Source organism: Ovis canadensis, chromosome 6 (genome assembly GCF_042477335.2).
Source record: "Ovis canadensis isolate MfBH-ARS-UI-01 breed Bighorn chromosome 6, ARS-UI_OviCan_v2, whole genome shotgun sequence".
NCBI lineage: Eukaryota > Metazoa > Chordata > Mammalia > Artiodactyla > Bovidae > Ovis > Ovis canadensis.
The window spans coordinates 28,515,673-28,540,138 of record NC_091250.1 but is presented as its reverse complement, the minus strand read 5'-3'; the positions used below and the strand labels follow the sequence as shown (position 1 = coordinate 28,540,138).

Below are 24,466 nucleotides of genomic sequence, written 5' to 3'. Positions count from 1 at the left end.
AATAGAAATGATTATAACCCCCTTTTGTCAAATGGAAAAATGAGGTTTAAGGAAGAAGAAAGAGAAAGCTCTTGACAACTTGTATCTGCACTTCTACTTATAATGCTGGAGAGAAAAGTAGCTGTGATGTAGGATATATAACACCAAGACACATGAAAATATTTCTGACATTTCCAGGAACAAAGCAAATAGGATAGAGCAGCCTCTTAAGAGTCATGATGTGCTTTACCCTATATCAAGTTCTTCAATAGTAAGGTTATAGAATGAAGGACAAAGTCATTAAAATTATTAAGTGCTCAAGTATGACTTGCATCTCCAACAATCAAAATAACTTCAAAGCAGATGTCGAAGTCCTAGATGTCTCTAAGAGGAATATGTTGTAAAAGTGGAAGATAGATGAGGTAGGTCTCGTGGAGCTGTGAGTATCAAATAGCTGATTAATTTGAAGTCAGTTTATCAAACTGTGGATGCAGCTGGTTCTAAATTTTCTTGAAAGTTAGTTTTTTCACTGGACCGTAAAGAGAAGCCAAGGACCAAAATACAAAACAAACTGGAAAAGAAAGATCACGGAGGCATTGTTGATTCTGAGCACAAAAAGGTATAGAGCACATAAAGGTCTTTGGGTGGCCTTTCGGCTTTGCTGAGCAGTGAGGACCAGGATCTGTATGTTATCTGTGTAACTCAGAGAGATCGATCGTGCTGTTCCTTAGTGTGGGCTATTAATAAACTGAACTATTTTGGGTTCCAGAGCAAAGAGAAGCAAACTTTTAAGAAATGATTTTTAACATTTGATCCCCAAAGCAGCTAGAATCAAATGTTATTAAAATAGAACATATTTCGGCAAAATTGACATTTTAAAATGTCAGTGGTTAATGAAAGCTACATTTGCACTTATTGATGTCATAAAATGCTTCTTAGTCAGTCAAATAAAACATTACCTATGTGTTTATTGAAATTTGACAAAAATCTGATTAGAATCTTGCAATATAATCCTATGAGTTATTAAAATATGAAGTTAGGAATAAATGTTATTGCCATAGGGATTTAGAAATTGTAAATTGTAATTTCAAGCTTTAGAATTATCATAAAAAAGGCAAGACTTTGAATTTTTGTGGTGCTCCTTTCTTCAGGACACAGATTTATTGCAGTTAACATATATCAGAATCACTGGCAGCTAATAGTGGCAAATATCGGAGAGTTCCACTTGAGAACTTTAATTGATTATTTTTTGTGAACTAAAGTTGAAAGTGCAAATCTTTTCTACGAGTACCTACTGTAGATAGATCCCTGTGGGGTGTTTTTGCACTTACGGATTTGCTGTGCTATTGGTTGTTGTCTGCAGATGTTCGTGTTTTTCACTGAAGGTTAGATATGTGAGAAGTAAGGGTACGTGTGAAGAAATAAAAACTGGCGAGAGGAGATGGAAGTGGGTTTCACAGATTGGAGGCAATGTCAGAGGAGGTCCTGACTGTATAGAGGTGATGGCCAAGAAGAGGATTAGATGTGACAGTAAAGGCAGGGATTATTGATAATCTATCATCATCAGTAAAAAAGAGCCAATAGTGAAGGAGCACAGAGCAGCACCCCAGGTGGAAAGAATGGAATGAAAATACGTTTCTACCACAAGTAACACATTAGAGACCCAGAGTGCCCAAACCACAGAGTAGTGTGGGGGTGTAAACATTCATTGTAAGAGTAATCTATTTGGGCCTCTAGACAACAGTCATTGCATTTTTCTGGCATTAGCAGTGATTACTCTCCATAGGTTTTAGCCATGGATGAACTATCCATGATAAAAATCAGTAGTTTTTCTCTTACTTAATAAACCATATTCTGGTTTGTGGCTACTTTTGTGGTCATTTGTATTTTTGTTCTTTTCACGCCTGCTCATATGCTAATGATTACCAATAGGTTCAGTGCCTAGACTATTTCATGACAAAAATTAAACATCTGAAAAAATGATCATAAGAGAACTGACAGAATAATAATATGAACAAAGCCAAGGCGCGTTAACTGGTAATTGAATAGTTTGCTGTGGATTGCCATTCTCAGAGATTTATTGAAGGATTTCTGTGTGTACATCAGAAATATTACACATTTGCCTCTTTTTACATAAATGATATATTTGAACCTGGCTTATACTGCTGAATAAATATTAATGAGATGAATGAAATAAATGTTTTTAAAAGCCAATTTTATTTTAAATGTGTTAAGGAAGATTATTTTTTTATATATTCAATAATCAATTACAAGTGGCTGCTATATCAGAAGCATTATCAGAAGCACTGGAGACAAATAGGAAAATAAATATACAATGAACTCATACTCTTGTGAAGAAGACAGGCATGTAAAAAGATGATTACAGTTCAGTGTAGCAATCACTGTGATAGTTCTGTTGGCAATAGGCCCTAATCCTGTTGGCCAGGCAGGGCTTCCAAGAGAAGTCTTGCAGATATAGAGGGAGGGAGGGAGAGAGGGGATCCAGGTGGAATACTAGTTGTTTATAAAAGTCTGGAAGAAATTACAAGAGAAAAGGCTAAGGTGAAGGGAGGAGGGGACCAGATCGTACAGGACTCTGCAGACCACATTAGAGATTCTCCCTTTTATCAGGAAAATTATGAGAAGTGCCCTGAACAGGTTTAAGCTTTGGAAAGATCCCTCTAGCTATGGTGTAGAGAATGGATTGGAATAGAGGAAGGCTAGAAGTAGGAACCTGTTTAGGAAGTGGTTATAGTAAAACAGCCAGGAAATGGTAAATTCCTACGTAACACAGTAGCAAAGGGGTTTACAAAAGTAGCCTCTTCAGGCCTGGGTGTATGGAAAAGGGGACGTTAAATACATCAGCAGTTTCCAGCTGGAACACGAGGTGTGCAAGGGTGCTGCTCAGTGAGCTGGAGAAGACAGGGTCGGGAGTGGGTTTGGGGGAAACAGTGGCTCAGAGGAGAGAATTTTAATGACCTTGGAAAGCCCTGAGCATGTTTAAATGCCAACTTTTAAGATCTATTAGAAAGGAGAAACTTTTTAAAAAGATTTTTTAAATAACCTCTCTTAAAATACTCAAGATTTCGAAACAGATCTGTGTTTTCATATCGTATTTACGTTCCCTCTTTCTTTCCTTCCCTTCTTTCTTATCTGCTGCAGAGAAGATATCATTTGCTGAGCTCATAGTATGATTTATAGATTACAACTCTAAAGATTAAAGACATACAAGTCTTAGTATAAGAGTCTGTTTACTGTAGCTCATTATTATACAGGTAAGAATAAATTTCAGCATGGCAGCTAGCAGCACTCTGTTCAGTATTCATTCTTTAACAACACGTGGCCAATAACATTGTAGCTCAGAGGACGTAAGACCACACTGACACTATGAAGACTTGAGTTTTCAATATTAATTTTATGATATTTTAATTTTTATGGTTTTTGATTGGCTATAAAATTATTCTGCCATCAAAAGATGTAAGACATTATTAAAACTTAAAAAACTTTCCACTTTTCAGGGAGAATAACTGATATTTAATCAGTATATTTATTTATTTAAAAAATTTATTGACGTATAGTTGATTTACAATGTTGTATTACTTTCTGCTGTACAGCAAAGTGAATCAGTTACACGTATACATGTACTCACTGTTTTTGGGTTCTTTTCCCCTATAGGTCATTATAGAGTGCTGATAGTTTCCTATGCTATGCAGCAGGTTCTTTCAGTTGTCTATTTTGGGATTTCTTTGGAGGGAATGATGCTGAAGCTGGAACTCCAGTACTTTGGCCACCTCATGCGAAGAGTTGACTCACTGGAAAAGACTCTGATGCTGGGAGGGATTGGGGGCAGGAGGAGAAGGGGACGACAGAGGATGAGATGACTCGATGGACGTGAGTCTGAGTGAAGTCCGGGAGTTGGTGATGGACAGGGATGCCTGGCGTGCTGTGATTCATGGGGTTGCAGAGAGTCGGACACGACTGAGTGACTGAACTGAACTGAGTGTGTATATGTGCTTCCCTGGTGGCTCGGACAGTAAAGATTGCCTGCAGTGAGGGGAGACCTGGGATCGATCCCTGGGTTGGGAAGATCCCCTGTAGGAGGAAATGGCAGCCCACTCTGGTACTTTTGCCTGGAGAATCCCATGGACAGAGGAGCCTGGCAGGCTACAGTCCATAGGGTTGCAAAGAGTTGAACACGACTGAGCAACTTTCACATTCACATGTGTATATATCAATCCCAATCTCCCAATTTATTTCCGCCCCCATTGGTTGCCGTAAGATTGTTTTCTATATCTGACCAGAATATTCTAGTATAAATAACATATGAAAATAAAGTTGTTTGTACTTTAAGGTGCATAGAATACATTTGTTCTAGAGAGAGCTTAAAATAGATTCTAAATTAATTATCATTTGGACAATGAAATTCAGATGCTTTCTGGTACTCTAATTTATCACAGCCTTTGAAATAAATTCAATTTAGTCTGTCATCTTGTAGTTCATTTAATTCTAGATTAAATGCACACTCAACAAGTAGTTTTAAAAGAAAACTAGTGATACCATATTTTACAGTCAAACTTGGATGAAACTAGTTGTTTCAGTGTTTTTAATATATTACAAGAATATTGGGTACCATACTCATAATAATTCAGTTTATAATTTTGATAAATACTCATATCTGCTCCAATTTGGTTATATATGTAGTTTGAAGTTGAATTTGTTCTTGATTGATCAATACTTGGCTATAGCCTGACAGTCTGTTTCAAATGGTGTGTCTGTGTGTATACATCTGCTCTTATTTTGTTTGGAAAATATTATTTTAAAATATTTGAGACCAACAAATTAAAATATCTGAGTATATGATTGCATTGAACTGGACTCTGTTTTACAGCTGAAGACATTCTTGCAGTAATGACAAGTTGATTAAAACATTTAAACCATCATGTTGGATGGCATAACCCTCAAAGTTGCTGAAAAGTTGCTATTTCTCTGGACCCTCCAGGGTGAATGTACAAACTGAGACTATAAATGCATGTAGCTTAACGCCTGTGAATCATCAAAGGAAAACATTGTCCAGCTTCTGAGTGAAGTGAGAATTGAGAAGTATGGAAAGGATAAGTAAATTTTAATTTTTTTGTCTCAGTCATGGATAATTAATTTGAGCTTCCTAGTGGGAGTTCCTGTATGCTTAATAGTAGGACATTATTTGAAGAGATTGATTATAAATTCTTACTACTATAGCTCTCCTGTTTATCTTGTCCTAAGGTTTAAGTCCTGTGTCTAATCGCTGTGGTGCTCAGAGGCCTCTTTGATAGGCAGGTCTAGAGAACCGTGGCAAACAACGGACAGAACAGAGCTGGTCAGCTTTCTCCGCAGCCTTGGAGAACGTTGTTCCTTTGAACACTAGACTTTCCCCATTAACTGATCCACAGCTGTTCTCCACACCATTCATTGATTTTTAAATCACCTTAACAGAATCCTTTTCGGATTCCCTTTGTCAGCTATCTTTCTAGTTTATAGGTGGAAATTTACAAGAAGTGTTGATAAACTAAAGCCAGATTGAAGTAGAGCCCTCTACCTGCTTTTTTATTTTTGTCACGTGGTCCTCTCTATAAACAGTGCTTGTCGGGAACCCTTGCTTTAGTTGTTAACCTCTGTCTGAGTATTATGTACACATATAGTTTTCTTCAGAAAAAGTAGCAGTGCACAATGGCTAAATTGTTTTATTCATGTTGTGTTTCAAAATCCAGTTTAATGTGACAGGGCATAGAGCTGGTCAAATGGCCCTTTAGACCGAGTTTGCACACCCTACAATTCTTGCCTCATGGTCTCTTGAATGTTAGTCAAAGACATTTACTGAGTGCCCACTTTGTGGTGGGCATTGTGTGGAGTAGCCTTTAGAAAACTTCTCAAGTTGTTAGCACTGTTTATTAAAGAATGTCGTCCTTTATGTACTAGAAGTGAAGAGCCAGCAGTCTGGAATGAAAATAATCACTGGCAGGAATGTAAAATTAAATTGGTTAATTGATGTTTGTGGGCATATGAATAGCTTGGCAATATTCATCTTGATTAATTTATGTGTAGCATAAACAGTAAAACACCTTTGCAGTGACCTCAATTAGAAAAGTTACGCCACATGTTACTACAGGGAATCTAGCGTGGATCTATAAATTATGCAATGGTTTTTCTGATCGATCAATTATATAACAGTTCCGACTGGTGAAAATCATTATATATTTAACTTCTAGTCAAAGACATGACATTGAATGTATCCAGACAAGGGAGAAAATAACATGCTGCCTCAGTTTTTGCACAAAGTGTTCCAGTTTTATTTCCACAGGTCAGTGGTTCCAAAGTTAGAAGAACCTGTCCTTGGTTTCATGTGGTTGGGCATGGAGAATTTTGCACACAATAGGAGTAACAAAATACTACTCTAATCCGATAAATACATTTGACCATAACAATTAGTCTTGAATTGGGGGGAAAAAGGCAGAAAGACAGAGATGGTTTGTAATTTAAGCAGATTTCTAAATTCAGCAGAAGTAAAATAAATCTTACATATTAACAGTAGCCTTCAAAATACAATCAAAGTGTTAACTAAATATCATGTTAGAACTGTACACTTGGTACATGATAGTTCAGATTAAGAGAGATTTTACCTTGAATTTTTCATCTAATAGATATTCCTGAAAAACCCTTACTACTTGGAAGAGAGGGAAAAAATGAATTTCCATGATTCTGAGTGAAATTTTCTTTCTGATTTGCCACTTTTAAGAATTTTGGCAAAAGATTTTCCTTTCAGTATTTTCTATATGATAGCGCTTGCCCTTTAAGAACAAATGAATCAAAATATTTGAGGGAAAATGAAACCCTTACTAGTATTTGCAGTTGATTTTCAAACACGTCTCCTACAGAGTCCTATAAAGCTATCCTACCTCGCCCATTTTGGTGAATGAGACCATTCCAAGTGAAAGTTCTGTTACAAACTGTGAAATATAGAATAGTGGCAGGGTGCAGTTTCCAAAATGTTTGAAAGTTTTCAGTGGGGCTAATATTCGGAAAGTGAAAGAAAGTGAAGTCACTCAGTCGTGTCCGACTCTTTTGCGACCCCATGGACTGTAGCCTACCAGGCTCCTCCCTCCATGGGATTCTCCAGGCAAGAGTACTGAAGTGGGTTGAGTCTACATCCTCTATGCTAACAAAGAGTTGGCCATATCTCACACTATGGTCCTTTCTTCTCTATTAGTCTCCCAGGGAAATGCTATGCGTCACAGTCAGCTCATAGCACAGGGGCCCGTGATGCAAGATGCTGAGTACTTATTCTTTTTGTTTGTTTTTAACACTAATGAACTAAACAGATGTCACCTTCACTCATCACCTTGTGTTAGATGTATGTTCAAGTGTTAACTTATTTCATAGAAGTAAAGAGCTTCAGAGCTGGAAGGAATCTAGCAATCATTCAGTCATAACCCCCTTATTTTAGAAAAGAGAAAATGAAAGCCCTGATTTGATATAGGTTACACACATCTGCACAGGTGTATTAGTAGTAAAACCAAAATCCAGAATTAGTTACTCCTAGCTATGAGGTCTTTTCATGCCTCTGCAGAAGCTGTGATCTAACTCTATAGGTTAACTTGTAGAACCTTGACAGGTATTTCTTCTCCAAGGTGTTAGTTTTCTGATGATTCTGTAATCATTGCTTCTTACTTAGGAGGTGAAATGTAAAACTACAGGGGGTGGTTTTCAGATTTGCCACCATAGGGACTGCAGGAGCTACTTTCAGAAGATTAGAGCTGAGAAGATGGCCTTTGTTCTCAGTCCTGAATCACTTCTCTCTTGATGGATTTGAAACACAGCAATATAGGTGAAATAATAACAGTACAAGTGCCTGAGGATTTATGAAGATATTGCAAATACGTCACATCGCAGGTGTCTGTAATTTCACTTTCTACATCATACACCAAGTTCAAGTATCCTGCTCCAAGTGTGGCCAAACATGCAAATATTTGCTTTCTGAGTAATTTGCCCTAATGACTTTGGAACATTTTTGAGAAACAGTGGTGACATTGTTCTGCCCTAGCAGAAAGCATACTCCTTGTTGTATCCACAGAAATCCTAGCACTCTGTGGGCATACTGTCGGGGCATGGGTGCGGCACAGTACACACTAACTTTCCTTCTAGATGACACCGTGTTAGGTATATACATTGTCATGTCACCCGAGGCTTTGTCACAGACTTGTCTGGCGGTCACTCTGACTTAAGCACTAGGTGTGAAACTGGAAATGTCGTAACTTCTGAAGTAATGCCTTTTTCTGTGGACCCTTCCCATCGTTTTGTCTTGATCAGACTGAAAGCATCAGACCACTGGCAAAGTTTGGGATGTGAAAGCTATTTGTTGGAAGTTCTGTTTTCAGTAGCTATTGTATCTTCCAAGTCAATACTTTAAATCTAAAAGCCAGAAAATAGAAAATGTCAGCAGTTGTAGGAGCACCAGTCTTGTGTACTTTTCCTTTGCCCATTTTTGTTTAGCCATTGACCTTTGGCAATGGGATTTTGGTACCACTATGGGACATATTTTGGGCTGCTCAAATGATAGCAGCGTGGATATTATAGTCAACAAACATGACATTTCTCTTCTAGGAAAAGAATGAGAAGATGTCCCTGGAATAAAAATGTAAGAAAAAGGTTGAAGATTGATTGCTAGTCCTTTAGAAAAAGTATCTTCTAAGAGTTGTTAACAGCTTCTTTGTTGGAATTTTTTTTTTCTTTTGTAACAAAGCACTACAAATTCTTTTCTAGGAAGATTCACCCAAACAATGTTAATATTTTTTTTCAAAGACTAAAAAGGGTGTTTATTGCAGATCTGGAAATAAAATTAAAGAATTGTCATGTTTAAAATGTTTATAATGATTAAATCTATCACTGTTAATGTAGGAAAGGAGAAGTTTAGGTCAGTGTAGTCCAGTTAAATATTGATGTTACAAATTGTGCTCCTATCTGCGGCTACCTTTTATTCATTTACTTAACAAACACTTAATACTCTTGTGTGGGTTTTACCTCTGAGAAGGTCAGTGAGAGACATGAAGAATATTATATAAAAAGACAAGAGCCAATGGTAGTCTCAACTTTGTTCAAGATAGAACAAATAGAAAAAGAGACTACCATAGATGTAATTAAGACTCCCAGAAGGAAGTGAATTTTAAGAGTTTTGCAAAAGACAATGAGCTTGTACTGGCAGAGGAATGGCAAGGCGTGCTTGGCTGAAAGAGAAACAGAATCTAAGGCTCAGTGGTGGTAGAATGGGTAATGTATTAACATGGCAGAAACATGCCAGGAAAGACTTTATGCTGGTGAAGCACTGTAAAAGTATTTTACCAAGCACCGAAGAACATCTCTTCCAGTCTGGAGTAGTTAATTTTTTCCTTTTTTCAACATGGTTTAGTACTGATTTTCAGATCTGAGCTCAGTGAAGGCTCAAGAAGGCTAGAGAGAATTTTTAGGATTTGCTTCCAGTTATTAAGTTGCATAATTCTATATAAATTGAATATTAAATTTCTTGTTTAAAAAAAGTCAACTAGTTGATTCTAAAGGTGGGGCTAAATGGCTAGTGAAACCTTGATTTATATTTTGAATAAAATAGTGCATATATATTCAGGAAGAAGCAGCTATTGTAAGAGTTTGTAATGCATTGTAAGGCTTTTAAGTGCCTTCTAGAAAAGAGAGGGAAATTTCAAACATATTCTTTTGATAGAATTTGTAACCACATCATTAAACATCATAGCTTACCTTATTCCTGCAGAACATGGTTCAAGTACATAGAACATTTGATGAAAAACTACCATACCATGCAAATAGTTTATTTAAGGATAATTCAGGCAACATGGAAGGCTTTTCCTTGATATACCTCAGTTACCAATCCAATCGTGTAACTGATACTGAAGCTCCATCTTTTTTAATACCTTCATCCAAACCTTTAACATTTAAAGTGTTTACATTATGTTACTCTTTGACGTGAATGAAGAAATCATGTCCACCCCTCCATTGTTGTCCTGATACTGTTGGTTCAGTCAATTAAAAAAAAAAGTCTATATATATATATACACTGTGCTGTGCTTAGTCACTCACTCATGTCCACTCGTTGCGACCCCAGGGACTGCAGTCCGTGAGGCTCCTCTGTTCATGGGGATTCTCTAGGCAAGAATACTGGAGTGGGTTGCCATGCCCTCCTCCTGGGGATTTTCCCAACCCAGGTATCAAAGCAGGGTCTCCTGCATTGCAGGCGGATTCTTTACTAGCTGAGCTACCAGGGAAGCCCATATATATGTATACTTAAAGCTGATTTGATCCCTGGGTTGGGAAGATCCCTTGGAGGAGGAAATGGCAACCCACTCCAGTATTTTTGCCTGGAGAACCCCATGGACAGAGGAGCCTGACGGGCTACAGCCCATGGGGTTGCAAATAGGCGGATACAACTGAGCATGCACGCGACCCAAGCAAATAGCTGGTTCATATCGTCGTACAGCAGAAACTAAGACAGCATCGTAAAGCAGTTATCCTCCAATTAAAAAAAAAAAGAAAGAAATCAAAGGTTAAAAAACAAACCAACCAAGATTGGTAAAAGAAAAACAGCGCGAGGCTCTTACAAAAGTCAACAATCCAGAAGTATCATTCTCAGATTTAAGTTCATAGAGTTTTGGACAGCAATATAGAGTAATAGACTATTTCTGGAATGCCGTTTTTAATGGAAAAAAATGACAAAGCATGTTTAGTTTTTTTTTTTTTAATGCCAAATTGAAAGGTGAGCTCTAGTTATCAAGTGTAATGTGTTTGATTCATAAGTATCTTCCACTTCCTGTTTTCCCCAAATAATCATTTTCAATTCAGTTGAAAACATTTAAGCATTTACTATTTAATATGTAACATATGGATGGATGACATAAAAATCAAAACTGGACCCTACAAGTGAATAGTTTAAAAACCTATTTGGAAGAGAAAATATGCATACACAAAACAAATAACAATTGAGGAAGGATAGAACTACTAGAATAACTAAATATATAAATTTTAGAGGAAGTTCTCTGGGGGGAATAAAGTTCAGCCCATAATATGTGTTAGTCGCTCAGTTGTGTCCGACTCTTTGCCACCCCATGCACTGTAGCCTGCCAGGCTCCTCTGTCCGTGGGACTCTCCAGCAAGAATAGTGGAGTGGGTTGCCATGTCCTTTTCCATCAACCCATAATAGTCTATAACAAAGTCGTGATTTTTTTAAAATCATCATTGGCTTTAAAAACCTATGGTTTGCTGTGCTTATCTCAGTGGAGAACAGTTTCTTTCAAAATCTGTAATATGGTTTCAAAGATAGTATGTATTGTGTTGAAAACCATTCTTGAATATCTATTATAAAGCTGAGTGAAGCATTTTCAAAATAGTACAAATTAAAACAAATTATGTAAAAAGTGTTATTTACTCAGTCTGACTCTGCGACCCCGTGGACTGTAGCCCGCCATGCTCCTCTGTCCTTGGAATTCTCCAGGCAAGAATACAGGAGTGGGTTGCCATGCCCTTCTACAGGGGATCTTCCCGACCCAAGGATCCAACCGTGGTCTCCTGCATTGCAGGCAGATTCTTTACTTTCTGAACCGCCAGGGAAACCCAAAATGAATTATAAATGAAGCAAAATGTTTGTTCTTCCTGAAATGCTGGCAGGTAATGAAAAACTGTGGATAACTTATAAAATTTCAAACATCCATATTGGTGTAAAATGAACCATTTTGATGGATGTTTTTCCAGTGGACTTTAAATGCTGCAAGGATGGTTAATTGTCTCCTGTAAATGATTATGAAAAAAAATCTATTTAAGCCAAGGGGCTGCTTCTTGGTTTATGCAATTACAAAAGTAATTTTTACCTGTTATGTTGGTGAAGTGAGGTTAGCAGCTTTGGTGTTCTGTGTGAGTAGAAAGACTGAGGGGGAAAAATCAAAGGCATTCATTGAGTAATGCAGGAATTCTATGTAGAGACATTTTACACAGCAGGAACTTAAGTCCATGTGTAAAGCAGGCTGCTCGCATGGTGAAAAACAAAACAACACCGCCCCCTGCCCTGCCCCGCCTCGGCCTCGCCCCCCCTCACTGCATTGACATGCATAGCTGGCCTGGTAGGTGTAAAAATAGACTGGCAGCGCCTGAATTGGAAATGGTCACTGAAGGCAGCCTGCAGTTGCTGGGGTTTTGAGTTCTCTCTGACACCAGCAAGCCAGCCAGCAGATGGGGAGAACGGGTGAGGGGCGTGTAGGGGAATTGAGCAGAGGAGCCAAGGATCGCCTGGATGAATCGTCCACGTTAGTGTCCCCCTGGGAGCCCTGGACAGAGCATAGAGGGCAAGGCCGGGCCTACTGACAGCAGGAAGAACTGAGATGGGGAACGCAGCTCTCTGCCCGTCTTGCCAAGCGGATAAGAGCGTAAGAGCACAGGGACACTTGCAGGAATTGGACAGAACCCCAGACTACTACGGCTGTCACGGCGAGGACACCAAAGAACTTGGGCCGCGGGTAAGTTCTGAGCTCCAGACCGGAGGAGAGGAGGATGGTGGCATAAGAATCAACATTGGACCTCATTGGTTAAAGCTCTGAACTTCCTGGAAGGAAGCTGACAGAATAAAACCAATGCGATCAAACCAGCTGACTGCCTCTGGTTCTGTGGCCTGCTGCTGCTTCCTCCTCGTGACCCGCGAGGTTCATGTTTGCACCTTCTGATCTGACTTTAGCGATGAACTGACATGTGGGAGTATTACAAGGATGCCATCTCTTTAATTTAAAATTTGCAAAACTGAATATATATTTTATTACAGAGTGACTTGCAGCAGTATTGCACAGATTCACTTACATTCAACCGGTTAATTTATTTTGCCTGTTGATATATTGATAGTTGATTTTTCATTAGAATCACAGATTATTTTTGAAAAGCTCATGCTAACTTCAAATCTCAGTTTCAGCCTATAAAGGCATTTTTTCTTCTAAGATTTAATTGACCTCAGTGGAAAGCCCTTTAAATACTGTTCCTATTATGATAATAATATTTTGTTCAGGGTCCTAGAGAAGTTGAGCCATCACTTATTTAAGTTGACTTACATGCTTTAATAATTCAGTCGTGGTAGGTTCCCTAAACTGGTTACAAAGGCTTATTGTGAATTTTTTTTTGGGGGGGGGGGAGGGCCAGAAATCTTTCTGAAATATTTTGATTTTCATTTTTGCTGGAGGATAAAGTGTATCTTTGATCTGTCAGATGCAGGAATTTGACCTGCATTGCAAGGCATTTGTTTCAGAGTGAAACCATGAAACTAAGATAAGGAGGATTTCCGAATCAGAGAAGCATGCTTTGTATTAACACTTTGAAGGGTTTGCCTGATATTTCCAGGAGTGAGGACTTTGAGGCGACTCCCTATGCTCTTTGGCTTTTGCTCTGACCTGGATAATTTCATCATATTGTAGCTTTGAAATTCTGTCAGCCCACAGTGAAACAGAAAGAGAAACTAAGAATTTATCAATAAAAATAACGTGCAGGGCCAGCGTTTGCAGCTCCAGTGAAAAGGGTCTGTCAACACTGTAGTGCAAAGGAAGATGGTGCTCTGGAATTAGAAAGACGCCACCCCGGGCAAGAGATGAAGCAAAAAGGTGGGGACGGAGGTGCTCCCCTGCAGAGGGAAGCTGCCTGCCTTTAAAACTGCCTTAAAAATAGCTTGGGTTTGCGACCCAGGGCTGTCGCAGGTTATGGTTTAAGGTTTAAATTTCCCATATCCACCAGGAGTGTCATTCAGAATTTCTGAGTAGCCACTTGGAGTCCAGTTATCACCTGAAGGGGCTAGAGAGGGTGAACTTTTGGGTAACTGTTCAGCAGCCTCTACAAGCTTGCTTAGTTGCATTATATATTTATATTTTCTAAGCAGTGACTACCTTGTTCAAAAAATAACTTCTAGGGATTTTTTTCCCCTTAATTTATCATTTAGGCCATTCTTTGAAATATTAACTAAGACTTCCTTCAATATTTTTAAGTTACACAACTCTATTCCATGTTTTCACCTCTTAAAAACCAATAAGGAAAATGTAAAGCATGAAAATAAATTAAGAGTACTTTAAAAGTCCAATATAAAGGCCTATTTTTAAAATGTAGAGAAGAGACAGTATTCTGATGCACTGATGGTTTCTTTCAGGTAAAGAAGAGCAAGTGTTAGAGTTAGTGAGTTAAGAAGAGCAAGAAGAGTTAGTGTGATTTTGAGATGCAAGGGCTAAAATAAATTCATTTAAAACTTCTGAGTTCAGAAAATGATTTAAAAAAGCTTTTTAAGAAGAAATAATCATTCCCTTGTTAAAAATCCTCGTATCTCTTGTAATATAGATATTAGCCCTAAAAAACTTTTGAGTTGATTTTTTAAAAAATAATTACAGTCTAATTTCTGTGAATTAAATAATATACTTGTAGCCTGCTGATAGTTAAATAAATCCTTCTGTCAAAGATTTTACAGGCAGGAGCATATAATGATTGCTGTGATATGGAAAGAAATGGCAGAAGTGAATGCACCTGTTGTCTGCCTTATGTAGTGATATTCTGCTCAGGATTTTATCACTTTAATCATGGGCAAAAAGATTAATTAATATCAATAATAGCAAGCAAAATATGTGGTTCTCTCTAGCTTAAGTTCCCCAAATTTAAGTAATCTACCATCTTTCTTTACTTTTTAATGGGTACTGTAAGACTGAAGTCACTCACTCCTTAGGCCATCTAAATAACTACATATCTTAATTAGTCTCTTTCTGTATCATTCAGGCTTATCACAATTTATGATTCAGTTAAGAGGTTCAAGTCTTATTATATTTTTATAATATTCTTTTTTTAAGGGGAAAACCAGAAACAGAGGTCCTTAGCACTTTTTTTTTCTTCTGAGAATTAACTTATACATGTTTTATAGAGCTTGTTGTGTTTGGGGACCAACAATTTCCCAATAAATTTCCCAACTTTATTCATAATCAGAATTAAATTCATGGGGAAAATTTAAATTTAAGATTCTAAAATTGCTGGGCTTTATGTAAATTAATACTTCATTCTTTTCCTTAAGTTTTTATTTAGAATTTTGGATATTCTGACATTTGCTTGTATAGATAAGTATAGCAATGAGGAATAAGTATGTTACTAGAAATTGTGTTGGAAGTAAGCAAGCAAAAAGAATTTCTTCTTGTGTGTGTATATTTGAAATTTCACTTATAGACTTATCCATTTTTAAAACGTTTTTAATTGGAAGAAAATTGCTTTACAGTGTTGTGTTGTTCATTTTTTATAAGATAAAAAAATCAGACCAGAATAATTTCCAAGTTTGTTACATAGTTAAGCCCAGAAGTTATACCAAAAAAGTAGAAAATGAAACTAAATATTGTGGCAATATAATAACTTCCTAAGCTTTAAAGCAACTTTAAAAGACTATAGCAACAAAGATGAACAGTTCATACACCACCGCATGTAAAAATTCTACAGCTGGATAAAAATAGGTTATTTTATAACTTATGTACAAATTAATAATTGCAGAGCCAGATTCAACAAACCCCTTCTGTAAAGGGCTGGAGAGTGGATTTTATAGGCATTGTGGGCACGTGGGCTCTGTTGCAGCCTCTCTGCTGTGTTTGGTTGTAGAGAAAAAGCAGTAGTAGACAGGAGACAGCTGGCTGTATTAAAACAATTACTAAATTTTTAAATTAAATTTTTGATTGCTGGTTTTTTCAGCCACTAAAATATTAATTTTAGTTACTTTTTACATTTTGTAATACTATCCTTTAAAAAATAATAAAATGTCATTCTATTTGTAAACAAGGAATATAGTGATATTCAGTCTCAGAAGAATGCTTTGAGGCTGGTAGACATTCCTGGGTATGCTATAAACCTTTTCTAAATATTTGGAATGCAATCTGGGAATGTATTTCAAACTAGTTACAGTATCTCTTTTCATTTTGCTAGTGCAGTGAGGACGCTAGTAGCAAGGAGGTATTTGCATGGGGAAAAAGAGTAGGCAAACCTTCTGGGCAGACTCCTAGCCCCAACTACACTGGACTCCAACCCCTCTATTGTGAGTATTCCCAAGCCTACCCCTCCCTTACTGCAAACTTTAAGGGTGCCAGAGAACTCTACCCTCAGAGACCTTATTCCAAATCCACCGAGAAAAAAATGTCTGGAGAGGTAAGCGTCCTGAGCATCTGTTAGGGTTTTCCTCTGAAGTGTGGTTGTCTCTTACATCAGTCCTTAAAGGCTCCACAGTCTGCTATTATCAGTCAGCTTGACAGTTCCAGAAAGAGGAAGCATGTGGGGCAGGAGAGAGTCAAGAACAAAATTCAAGTTCTTACTCAGAGTAAGTTCTAGTAATAGTTCTAAATGTTTCTGTTGATCACAGAAGGGAAAATGGGATTGTTCTCAGATACTTTTTCCTTTTCATTTACGCAGATGACTGGTATGTTTATTCTAGGTTCACTTATTAAAGAGGAAGTTCTAAGAGATACCTTACAGAATTTGTCCTGGATCCTTAGGGGAGCTCTATCAGGGACATAAGTTTGCAAAGCCATGCAGGGGCTGAGCCCAGCTTCCAGAGAGACAGCTTCCCATGATTTGGTAAAGTGCAGTCTAGAGCAACATCAGGGATGTATCTTTGTTTCTTGTTCTTGGCTTGTGTTTTTGTTATGGCGTCATTTATAGATTTGCATTTTGGTCTGTATATTTTTCTTGCATGAAGATCATGTACTTTTCATTGTAGTTTCTTTACTATTTCGGATTAATTTGTCTTGTCCCAAGAGCAAAACCATAAATGTGATGCTTCATTGCAAATGTTACTTAGATTATCCATCCTGATTTTTGAATTACGATATCCTTGTTTTATCAGGTTTTTTCTCAGAGATTTTTATTGTCTTGTTTCATTTATTTATTTCCCCAGTTATAGCAAAGAATTTTATTTTATTTCAGGTTTTTTGTTACTGTATAAATCTTCTGTGACTTTAGTCCATGATCATTGAGCTCTGGTGTTATTGTGAAAACGATTCAGTACTTTTCTTCTGTGCTGAATCAAAAGGTAGTAAGTCAGTCAGAAAATATTTATTGAGCTAGGTATTGATCTGAATGCTGGCGATATGTTGATGAGACAGAGTAAGGGGAGACAGACTTTAACCATGCTTAGGGAGGTTTGGGGAACATGGTGCCCAGCTCAGGTAGGAGTGTGTTGGGTTAATTTAAGGGGCAGAAAGACAGCGTGGTTGCAGCATTGTGAACAGAGGGGCTGGCAACAAGGTCTGAGAGGTGGACCCAAGCCTACCTTGACAGACGTTTAGCTTTCTTTCTAATTGTAGTGGGTCTTGGTAAAGGACTTTGGATTTCATTTAAAGTACAGTGGGAAATCTCTGAAAGGTTTAGGGAAATAGTAGAACCTCTGTTTTGCTTCAAAAGATCTCTGTGTCCCTCCTCCCACTCTTACTCCCTCCCTATGTCTCTGTCTCTGCCTCTCTCTTTGTCTGTCTTTGCTTGGTGGAGAATGGGTTGTACATTCTATCAAGGGAGGAAGAAGGGGAGCTGATTTGAGCTGCCCAGAAACCCCTGAGGTAAACAGTGTTGTTTAGTTGCTAAGTCATGCCCAACTCTTTTGCAAGCCCATGGACAGTAGCCTGCCAGGCAAATGATGACATAGGATTAAATCAGGGTGTTATCAGTGGTAGTGCAAAGTTATCAATTTCTCGGAGTACGTTTTGTTTTTATCAAAGGTTGTATCGGCATATAAAAGAAAGACGAGGAGTTATTGGTTTAAGCAACTGGGGACCAGATGGTGCTGTTTACTGAGATGGAGTGGCGTGTTTAAGAGTGTGAATGAATGTGGTGTGTAGGTGAGAGAAAGAGATAATTCCTTATCCATGAAGTACACAGACTGTCAGGAGGGTTAAACTTTTCAAGTTTCAGTTCTAAGAAGACAGAAATAAGAGACTTGGATATTGTGAACGTTACCTTGTGAAGTCTTTCTATAACGGCTAATAAAAGGTCCTTCATATAGTTTTGTTATGAACCCTCAAAAGATCTGCAAGTATAATGAAAATCTTTCTGGGAAAACATTAAGAGTATAAAATGATACAGAGCATGATTATGTAACTTTTGGATGATTTATTAAAGGTAAATATTGAAAGAAGAAAGATATGGCTTCTGTCCTCTAGGAATTTTCAGTCTAGTTGTAGAAGCAGGGCTTATTCACATGAAATCAGTGAACCCTCAGTAGGAGAGTAGGTGGCCCTGTGGGTGGTGAAATGAGTACCTACAAGATGCCAAGGAAGGAGAGGAACGGCACAGCCCACAGTGTTTGGGGGATAACCACAGACAGGGCTGAGATTCAGCCAGTATGGAGGAGAACAGCTGTGCCAGTTGTTTCCAGTTTGAAACGTTTTCACGCAGACTAACTAAATAGCTGCTTCTGTGAGCTCACCAAGCTGTTCCTTCTATAATGCCTACCTGGAGCCCACCCCAGGATGCTTCAGCTTACTTCCAACCCTAACATGAGCAAACAAAGGATTACTGTGTGGGCCAGCTAGGGGCCTTCAGGACCACTTTCCTCCAGTGCTACAGCCAGCATCCTATGTGATTGTTTGATGTGTGAACTGTACCAGTTGTTACATATTCTGAATATCCAGTCTGTTAATGGATATGTTGTAGCCTGTAGTAGATCTTTTTATTTTTGAATGTTTTTATTGCAGTATGCTGCTGCTGCTAAGTCGCTTCAGTCGTGTCCGACTCTGTGTGACCCCATAGATGGCAGCCCACTAGGCTCTCTCGTCCCTGGGATTCTCCAGGCAAGAACACTGGAGTGGGTTGCCATTTCCTTCTCCAATGCATGAAAGTGAAAAGTGAAAGTGAAGTTGCTCATTCGTGTCCGACTCTGTGCGACCCCATAGACAGCAGCCCACTAGGCTCTCCCGTCCCTGGGATTCTCCAGGCAAGAACACTGGAGTGGGTTGCCATTTCCTTCTCCAGTGCATGAAAGTGAAAAGTGAAAGTGAAGTCGCTCAGTCATGCCTGACTCTTAGCGACCCCATGGACAGCAGCCTACCAGGCTCCTCCATCCATGGGATTTTCCCGGCCAGAGTACTGGAGTGGGGTGCCACTGCAGTATAGTTGGTATATAATATTATATAAGTTTCAGGTGTACAGTGTAGTGATTTACAGTTTTTAAAGGTTATACTCCATGTATAAGTATCACAAGATATTGGCTGTATTCTCTAAACTATACAATATATCCTTGCAGTTTATTTATTTTATGTATAGTTTATACCTCTTAAACCCCTAGCCCTAACTTGCCTCCCCACCCTCTGCAACTGGTGTTGACCAGTTTGTTCTCTACGTCTATTTCTTTTTTCTTATATTCACTAGTTTGTTGTATTTTTTAGATTCCACATAAAAGTGATATCATACATTACTCGTCTTTCTCATTTCACTTAGCATATTACCCTTTAAGTCCATCCATGTTGTTACAAATGGCAAGTTTTCATTCATTTTTATGACTGGGTAGTACTCCATTGTACACATTATATAGATATGCTAACCTGCAGTAGATCTTGGAAGCAGAGTACAATCTTGGTTCCTGTTGGGAAGAAGGGACATTTCCTAAGCATTTTTTGAACGTCTATTAAGTGCCTGGCATGGGGCCTACCAAGATGAATAAGACCTGCAAGCTTTACTTGAAGGAGCGTGATCCAAGGATGGACAAAGCAGGAGTCCCAGTACTGTGTTACAGTGCGGTGAGAAGGCACAGGGTGTGTGGAATACCTTAGAATGACAACCGAGTCTCAGAGAGTTACAGAAAAGTCAAATGTTGAAGCATAATGAGCAGATCACAAACTCCGTCTTGGAGTCAGTTGTAATGTTAGAATGATAAGAGAAGCAGTGTATGAGTGCCCCTGGAGGTGACACCTCATTTTTATTGGACATATGTGGGATTTGTGAAATGTGGTTAGTATTCATGACATCAGGCTATCAAGAGCTTCATAAGCCAAGCTTCAGAATTTGGCTTCTGTTCTACTGAAAGAGCCCTGACAAAGGCTTTTTTAGGAGAACCAGTTGGATTGTGGAGAAGGTAATGGCACCCCACTCCAGTACTCTTGCCTGGAAAATCCCATGGACGGAGGAGCCTGGTAGGCTGCAGTCCATGGGGTCGCTTTAAGAGTTGGACACGACTGAGCGACTTCACTTTGACTTTTCACTTTCACGCATTGGAGAAGGAAATGGCAACCCACTCCAGTGTTCTTGCCTAGAGAATCCCAGGGATGAGGGAGCCCGGTGGGCTGCCATCTATGGGGTTGCACAGAGTCGGACACGACTGAAGCGACTTAGCAGCAGCAGCAGCAGCAGATGGATTGTGGTTTGCATTTCAGAAGCTTCACTCTGTTCTCAGTGCCTCACAAGCACCTAGCACCTAACAGATGCTCAATAAATGTTTTTGGAAAATATGAATTAATTAATAGCTAAGAAGTCACCCAAGGTAGCAAATCTAGTTGTGGGCATTTTGTAGCTACAGGTGACCCACAAGCCCCTGGATAAAACCAGAGGCTGTGAAGATTGAAAAAGTGATAAAGATACAAAAAGCATTTCTAAAAATATTTAAAGAACATGGAAAAACTAAGAATTGAAACTAAGAAGTTTTAATTATAACCTTCTGCTCAAAAAAAAAAGTACTACAAGTACACACACATTACTGCTGTGAAATAGTAATTGCATAAAGCATATTTACTATAATAATTTCTTGAACTATTATGCATTCTCCATACAAAATTATTCAAAAATGGAATAGATGCCCTCAGTGAAAGGTTACACTGTGATAAGAGGAATCATTTTCATAATATAAAAGATCAATATATATACTATTTCTGCTATATTTTTCTTACAGTGATGTTCATCCAAACCAAATTTGAACGATGTAATAATTTTTAAATCTTCTCTCTGCTATATTTAATAAGATTGGGTCTACCGGATATACAGTGGCCTTTGCAAGGTCACAGTATGGTGGAGCTGAGAAGACTCTGTTGAGAGAGAGCTGTCTTTCCAACCGTGTTCTCTTTTCTTCCCACACAGGCATCTGCTGTTTCTTACCCAGTTTCAGTTGCTGTTTTGGATTGAATGCCCTTTTAATGGGTGAAACTTAAAATTTGTTTGCCATAAGAAATAGCTACTGGCTTTCTGGTTTCTTCATTTTCATTTAAAGGTTTCTCTTGGAAGTTTGGGGCATATAATATTACATTTTTATTGCCAAAATTTTAATAGTTTGACTTTTCAAACCTTACATTCATGTCATATTTCTTTGACCTTATGTGATTATAGTAAAACTTCCCTTAATATTTGCTTATATGAGGTAAAATGTTACAATGATCGTCAGAATCATAATCATTTCAATGGTGTCTTTGAGCTAATGAATTCTATCTAAAACCTATGTGAAAGCCAGGTGTTGAATAGAGATTGTGAGCTGAAACAGTGTTTTTGATTAATTATAAATGTTGCTGACATATTGTTTATTCTAAAATTTGGATTTTTCTACTCTTTACCTACCTCAGTTATCAATGAGTTTCAAAGGGGGCTTTGAAATATAATCTTATGTTTTACCTGATACCATAGCAATTTCTATATCTAGTATAACAACTCTATTAAATAAACATATCATATAGTTAAAATTAAATCTCTAAGACTAATCATTTGTCTAGTGAGGAATTCTTACTTTATCATGGGAAGGATCACGTCAGGCCGAAATAATGCATTAAAACTAGAGTTGAAGCCTCTTTAGATTTGCTACTTTGGAATCATATCTTTCTAGACTGTCAGCCTTCTGAGGGAAATAAGAAGGCATGTGTCAATACTGAGACATCTAGTAAAACAGAAGTAAATAGGAAAATTTGTGGTTCTTTTTCTTTTCGAAAACCGCTGGTTGTCACATATAATTTTTCCTTTAGATTGACAAAAGAAAAAGCTCATTTTTCAGAAGTGAAACCCTTTTAACAGTTCTCTGTTAGTAAGGTGTATGTTTCATAAAATTGTCCATATATCTGTAGTATATAATTATTTCTTTAGAAATGGCTTATCGTTTAGCTTCTTATGCATTCTTAGCTCATACATTCTGACTGCCTAAATGATTGCGGATGACATAAAGGATAAAGTGTATTTGGGTTGTGTAATAAATACATAGAATGAGAGGTCTAGTTAATCCCTTATGTCATCACCTCTCAAAGTGTGTTCCTTGAACTGCTCTCATCAGAAGAATCACCTGCAGTGTTTTAAACTGATGTAGATTGCTGAGCTCCACTCCAGACCTTCAGAATTAGAATCTCTGAGGTGGGAGCCAAGAATATTTATTTAACAGGATTAAGCATGATCTCTAAGTAACCCTTAAGTGCATTAGTGTATGATAACCACTGCTTTATGTTCTAAGTGGTTGACTTTACTGAAGAGATGGGGCTGCATATGTAACAACTGCACATAAGGGCATATGAGTATAAAAACCCTTCATATTATATTAAGTTTCTTCTATTTCAGGTTAATTCAACAATTGCCAAATTCCATTTCCTGACAAAGACACCAGGACCACATAGGACTTGGGAACTAAGGCTACTCTGCCAGTGAATGGGGCTTCCTATAGTCCCGTGCATTATCTTAAAAGTAAAGGTGTTTGCATTGTATTGCAATGAAACTTTAAACCACAACTCTTAAATGTAAACTCTACTTCTAAAAAGTAATCATCGCTATATACCTATATAGAGTCCTTTCATTGCTTAAGTTTATAAACTTCCATCAGAAACCTAGACACTGAGGTACCGTAAGACGTTGTTATGAAAATGTGCCCCCGATTTTTTGTGAAAGTCAACATTTCATTCCATGTTGAGCTAGAACAGTAAGATTGTTCTGAATGATTTGATCCTCCCGTGGAATTGAAGTCGAGTATAATTTCCTGGCTCAGTTCCACACTTGTGACTAAAAAGTCATGTTGCATGTGAGGGATGATTGACAGTTCTTCTGGCCTTATTAAAATTTCCTAGTAAAATAAATTAACTAATGTGAGGTGTTCAATATTCACTCTGTCTGTTTTCAGTGTTTAAAAGTATATGTGCGTTTCTGAAAGACCTGTAAAATTAAGTATTAAATCAGGTTTTTTCCAAGCAAGTAAATAGTGAACTCCATTGTGTGCATACTCCCTTCTTTCTTTCGTGACACAGCATGAGCATATAAATACAGGTTAAAGAGCCTGTCTTTTCTTTGGTGTTGGTTTGTGTAAACTTACTAGTGAATTCTTTGAAGAACTGAGCAGTAATCCAGATGGACAGGCCAACTTCCATTTCCATTTAAAGTGGCTCACGCAGTTCTAGCCATGTCAGACCTTGGCCATGAGATCGCCCGCCAAGTTACGGATCCTGGGGCGCCTTCTGGTCTGTGGCTAACTGCTTGATTTGGCATTGGGACTGGATCTATTCTTCTGATAATAAACAGTTGACTTAGATGTGGAAAACAGCAGGAGAATAAAAAATAAGTAAAAGGGTGTAGAAATGTCAATGCATCTGTCATTTATTGAGCTCCTATTGTTTGCTGGGTTATGTAATGGTGGTCTACATACCATTTATATATACAGCTTTCATTTACTCCTAACGATAGCTCTTAAGCAAGTATTAAAACGTACTTTTACTGAGTGTCTGCTATCCCAATGTACTCTTCTTAGGGATTTTACTTGTATTTCCTAAATTAGTCCATATACATTTTATGAACAAGTAAACTGAGGCTTATTTGAGTTCAGTGCTTTGCTCAAGGTCGTATAACTCATGGTAAGTGGTAGAACTAGATGGAAAAGGTAGTTCTTCACATTTCTTCTTCTTTTGTTCTCTTGTGATTTGATGGTTATCTTTAGTGCTATGTTGGATTCCCTTTTCTTTTCTGTGTGTGTATCTATAACAGATTTTTGGTTTGTGGCTGCCACGAGGTTTTATTTATAACAGTCTGTATATGTATTTGTGATTGATTTCTTAATTTTAAATGCATTAAAAACCCTACATTTATAGTCTCCTTGAAAAGATAGTTCTAAGCTCATTGTATTGGACTTTTGGAAGAAAGCAAATTGTACAAAGGAAACATTAAAGAAAATTAATAGTGGGTTCAATGATTTTCAACAATTGAAAAAATTGCCCACTTGGGAAATTTCAAGTAAGATCAGTACTTAAACTCTATACCCAAACAAATTTCAGATAATTAAAAGTTAAATGGAAACAAAAATAATTTTTTAAACCTAGAAGAGAATGAAAGGAAGTATTTCATTGATTTTAGGGTTGTAAGACATAAAAGCGATGGAATAAAAATCTAGAAGTAGAAGTTTATACTTTTAAAATTTCCATTAAAGAGAAAATAGAAAACTTGGAAAAATTTGCAACAAATATGGCAAAATATTATCTTGCCTGTATGAAGTTTT

The 24,466-nt window shown here is 37.7% G+C and overlaps 1 protein-coding gene across 32 annotated transcripts in view; it reads left to right on the top strand.

Moving 5' to 3' along the window:
• Positions 1-24,466, top strand: part of ANK2 (ankyrin 2) — a 699,882-nt gene that overhangs the window by 436,881 nt on the left and 238,535 nt on the right. For 19 of the 32 annotated variants that reach the window (XM_069593467.1, XM_069593464.1, XM_069593459.1 and 16 more), the window contains exon 1: positions 11,858-12,524. The exons of the other annotated variants lie outside the window; for them this stretch is intronic. In XM_069593467.1, the coding sequence (XP_069449568.1) occupies positions 12,390-12,524 (135 nt within the window). In that variant the 5' untranslated portion in view covers positions 11,858-12,389. Of the gene's footprint in view, positions 1-11,857; positions 12,525-24,466 lie in introns of those variants that run through there. 32 annotated transcript variants of the gene reach the window in all.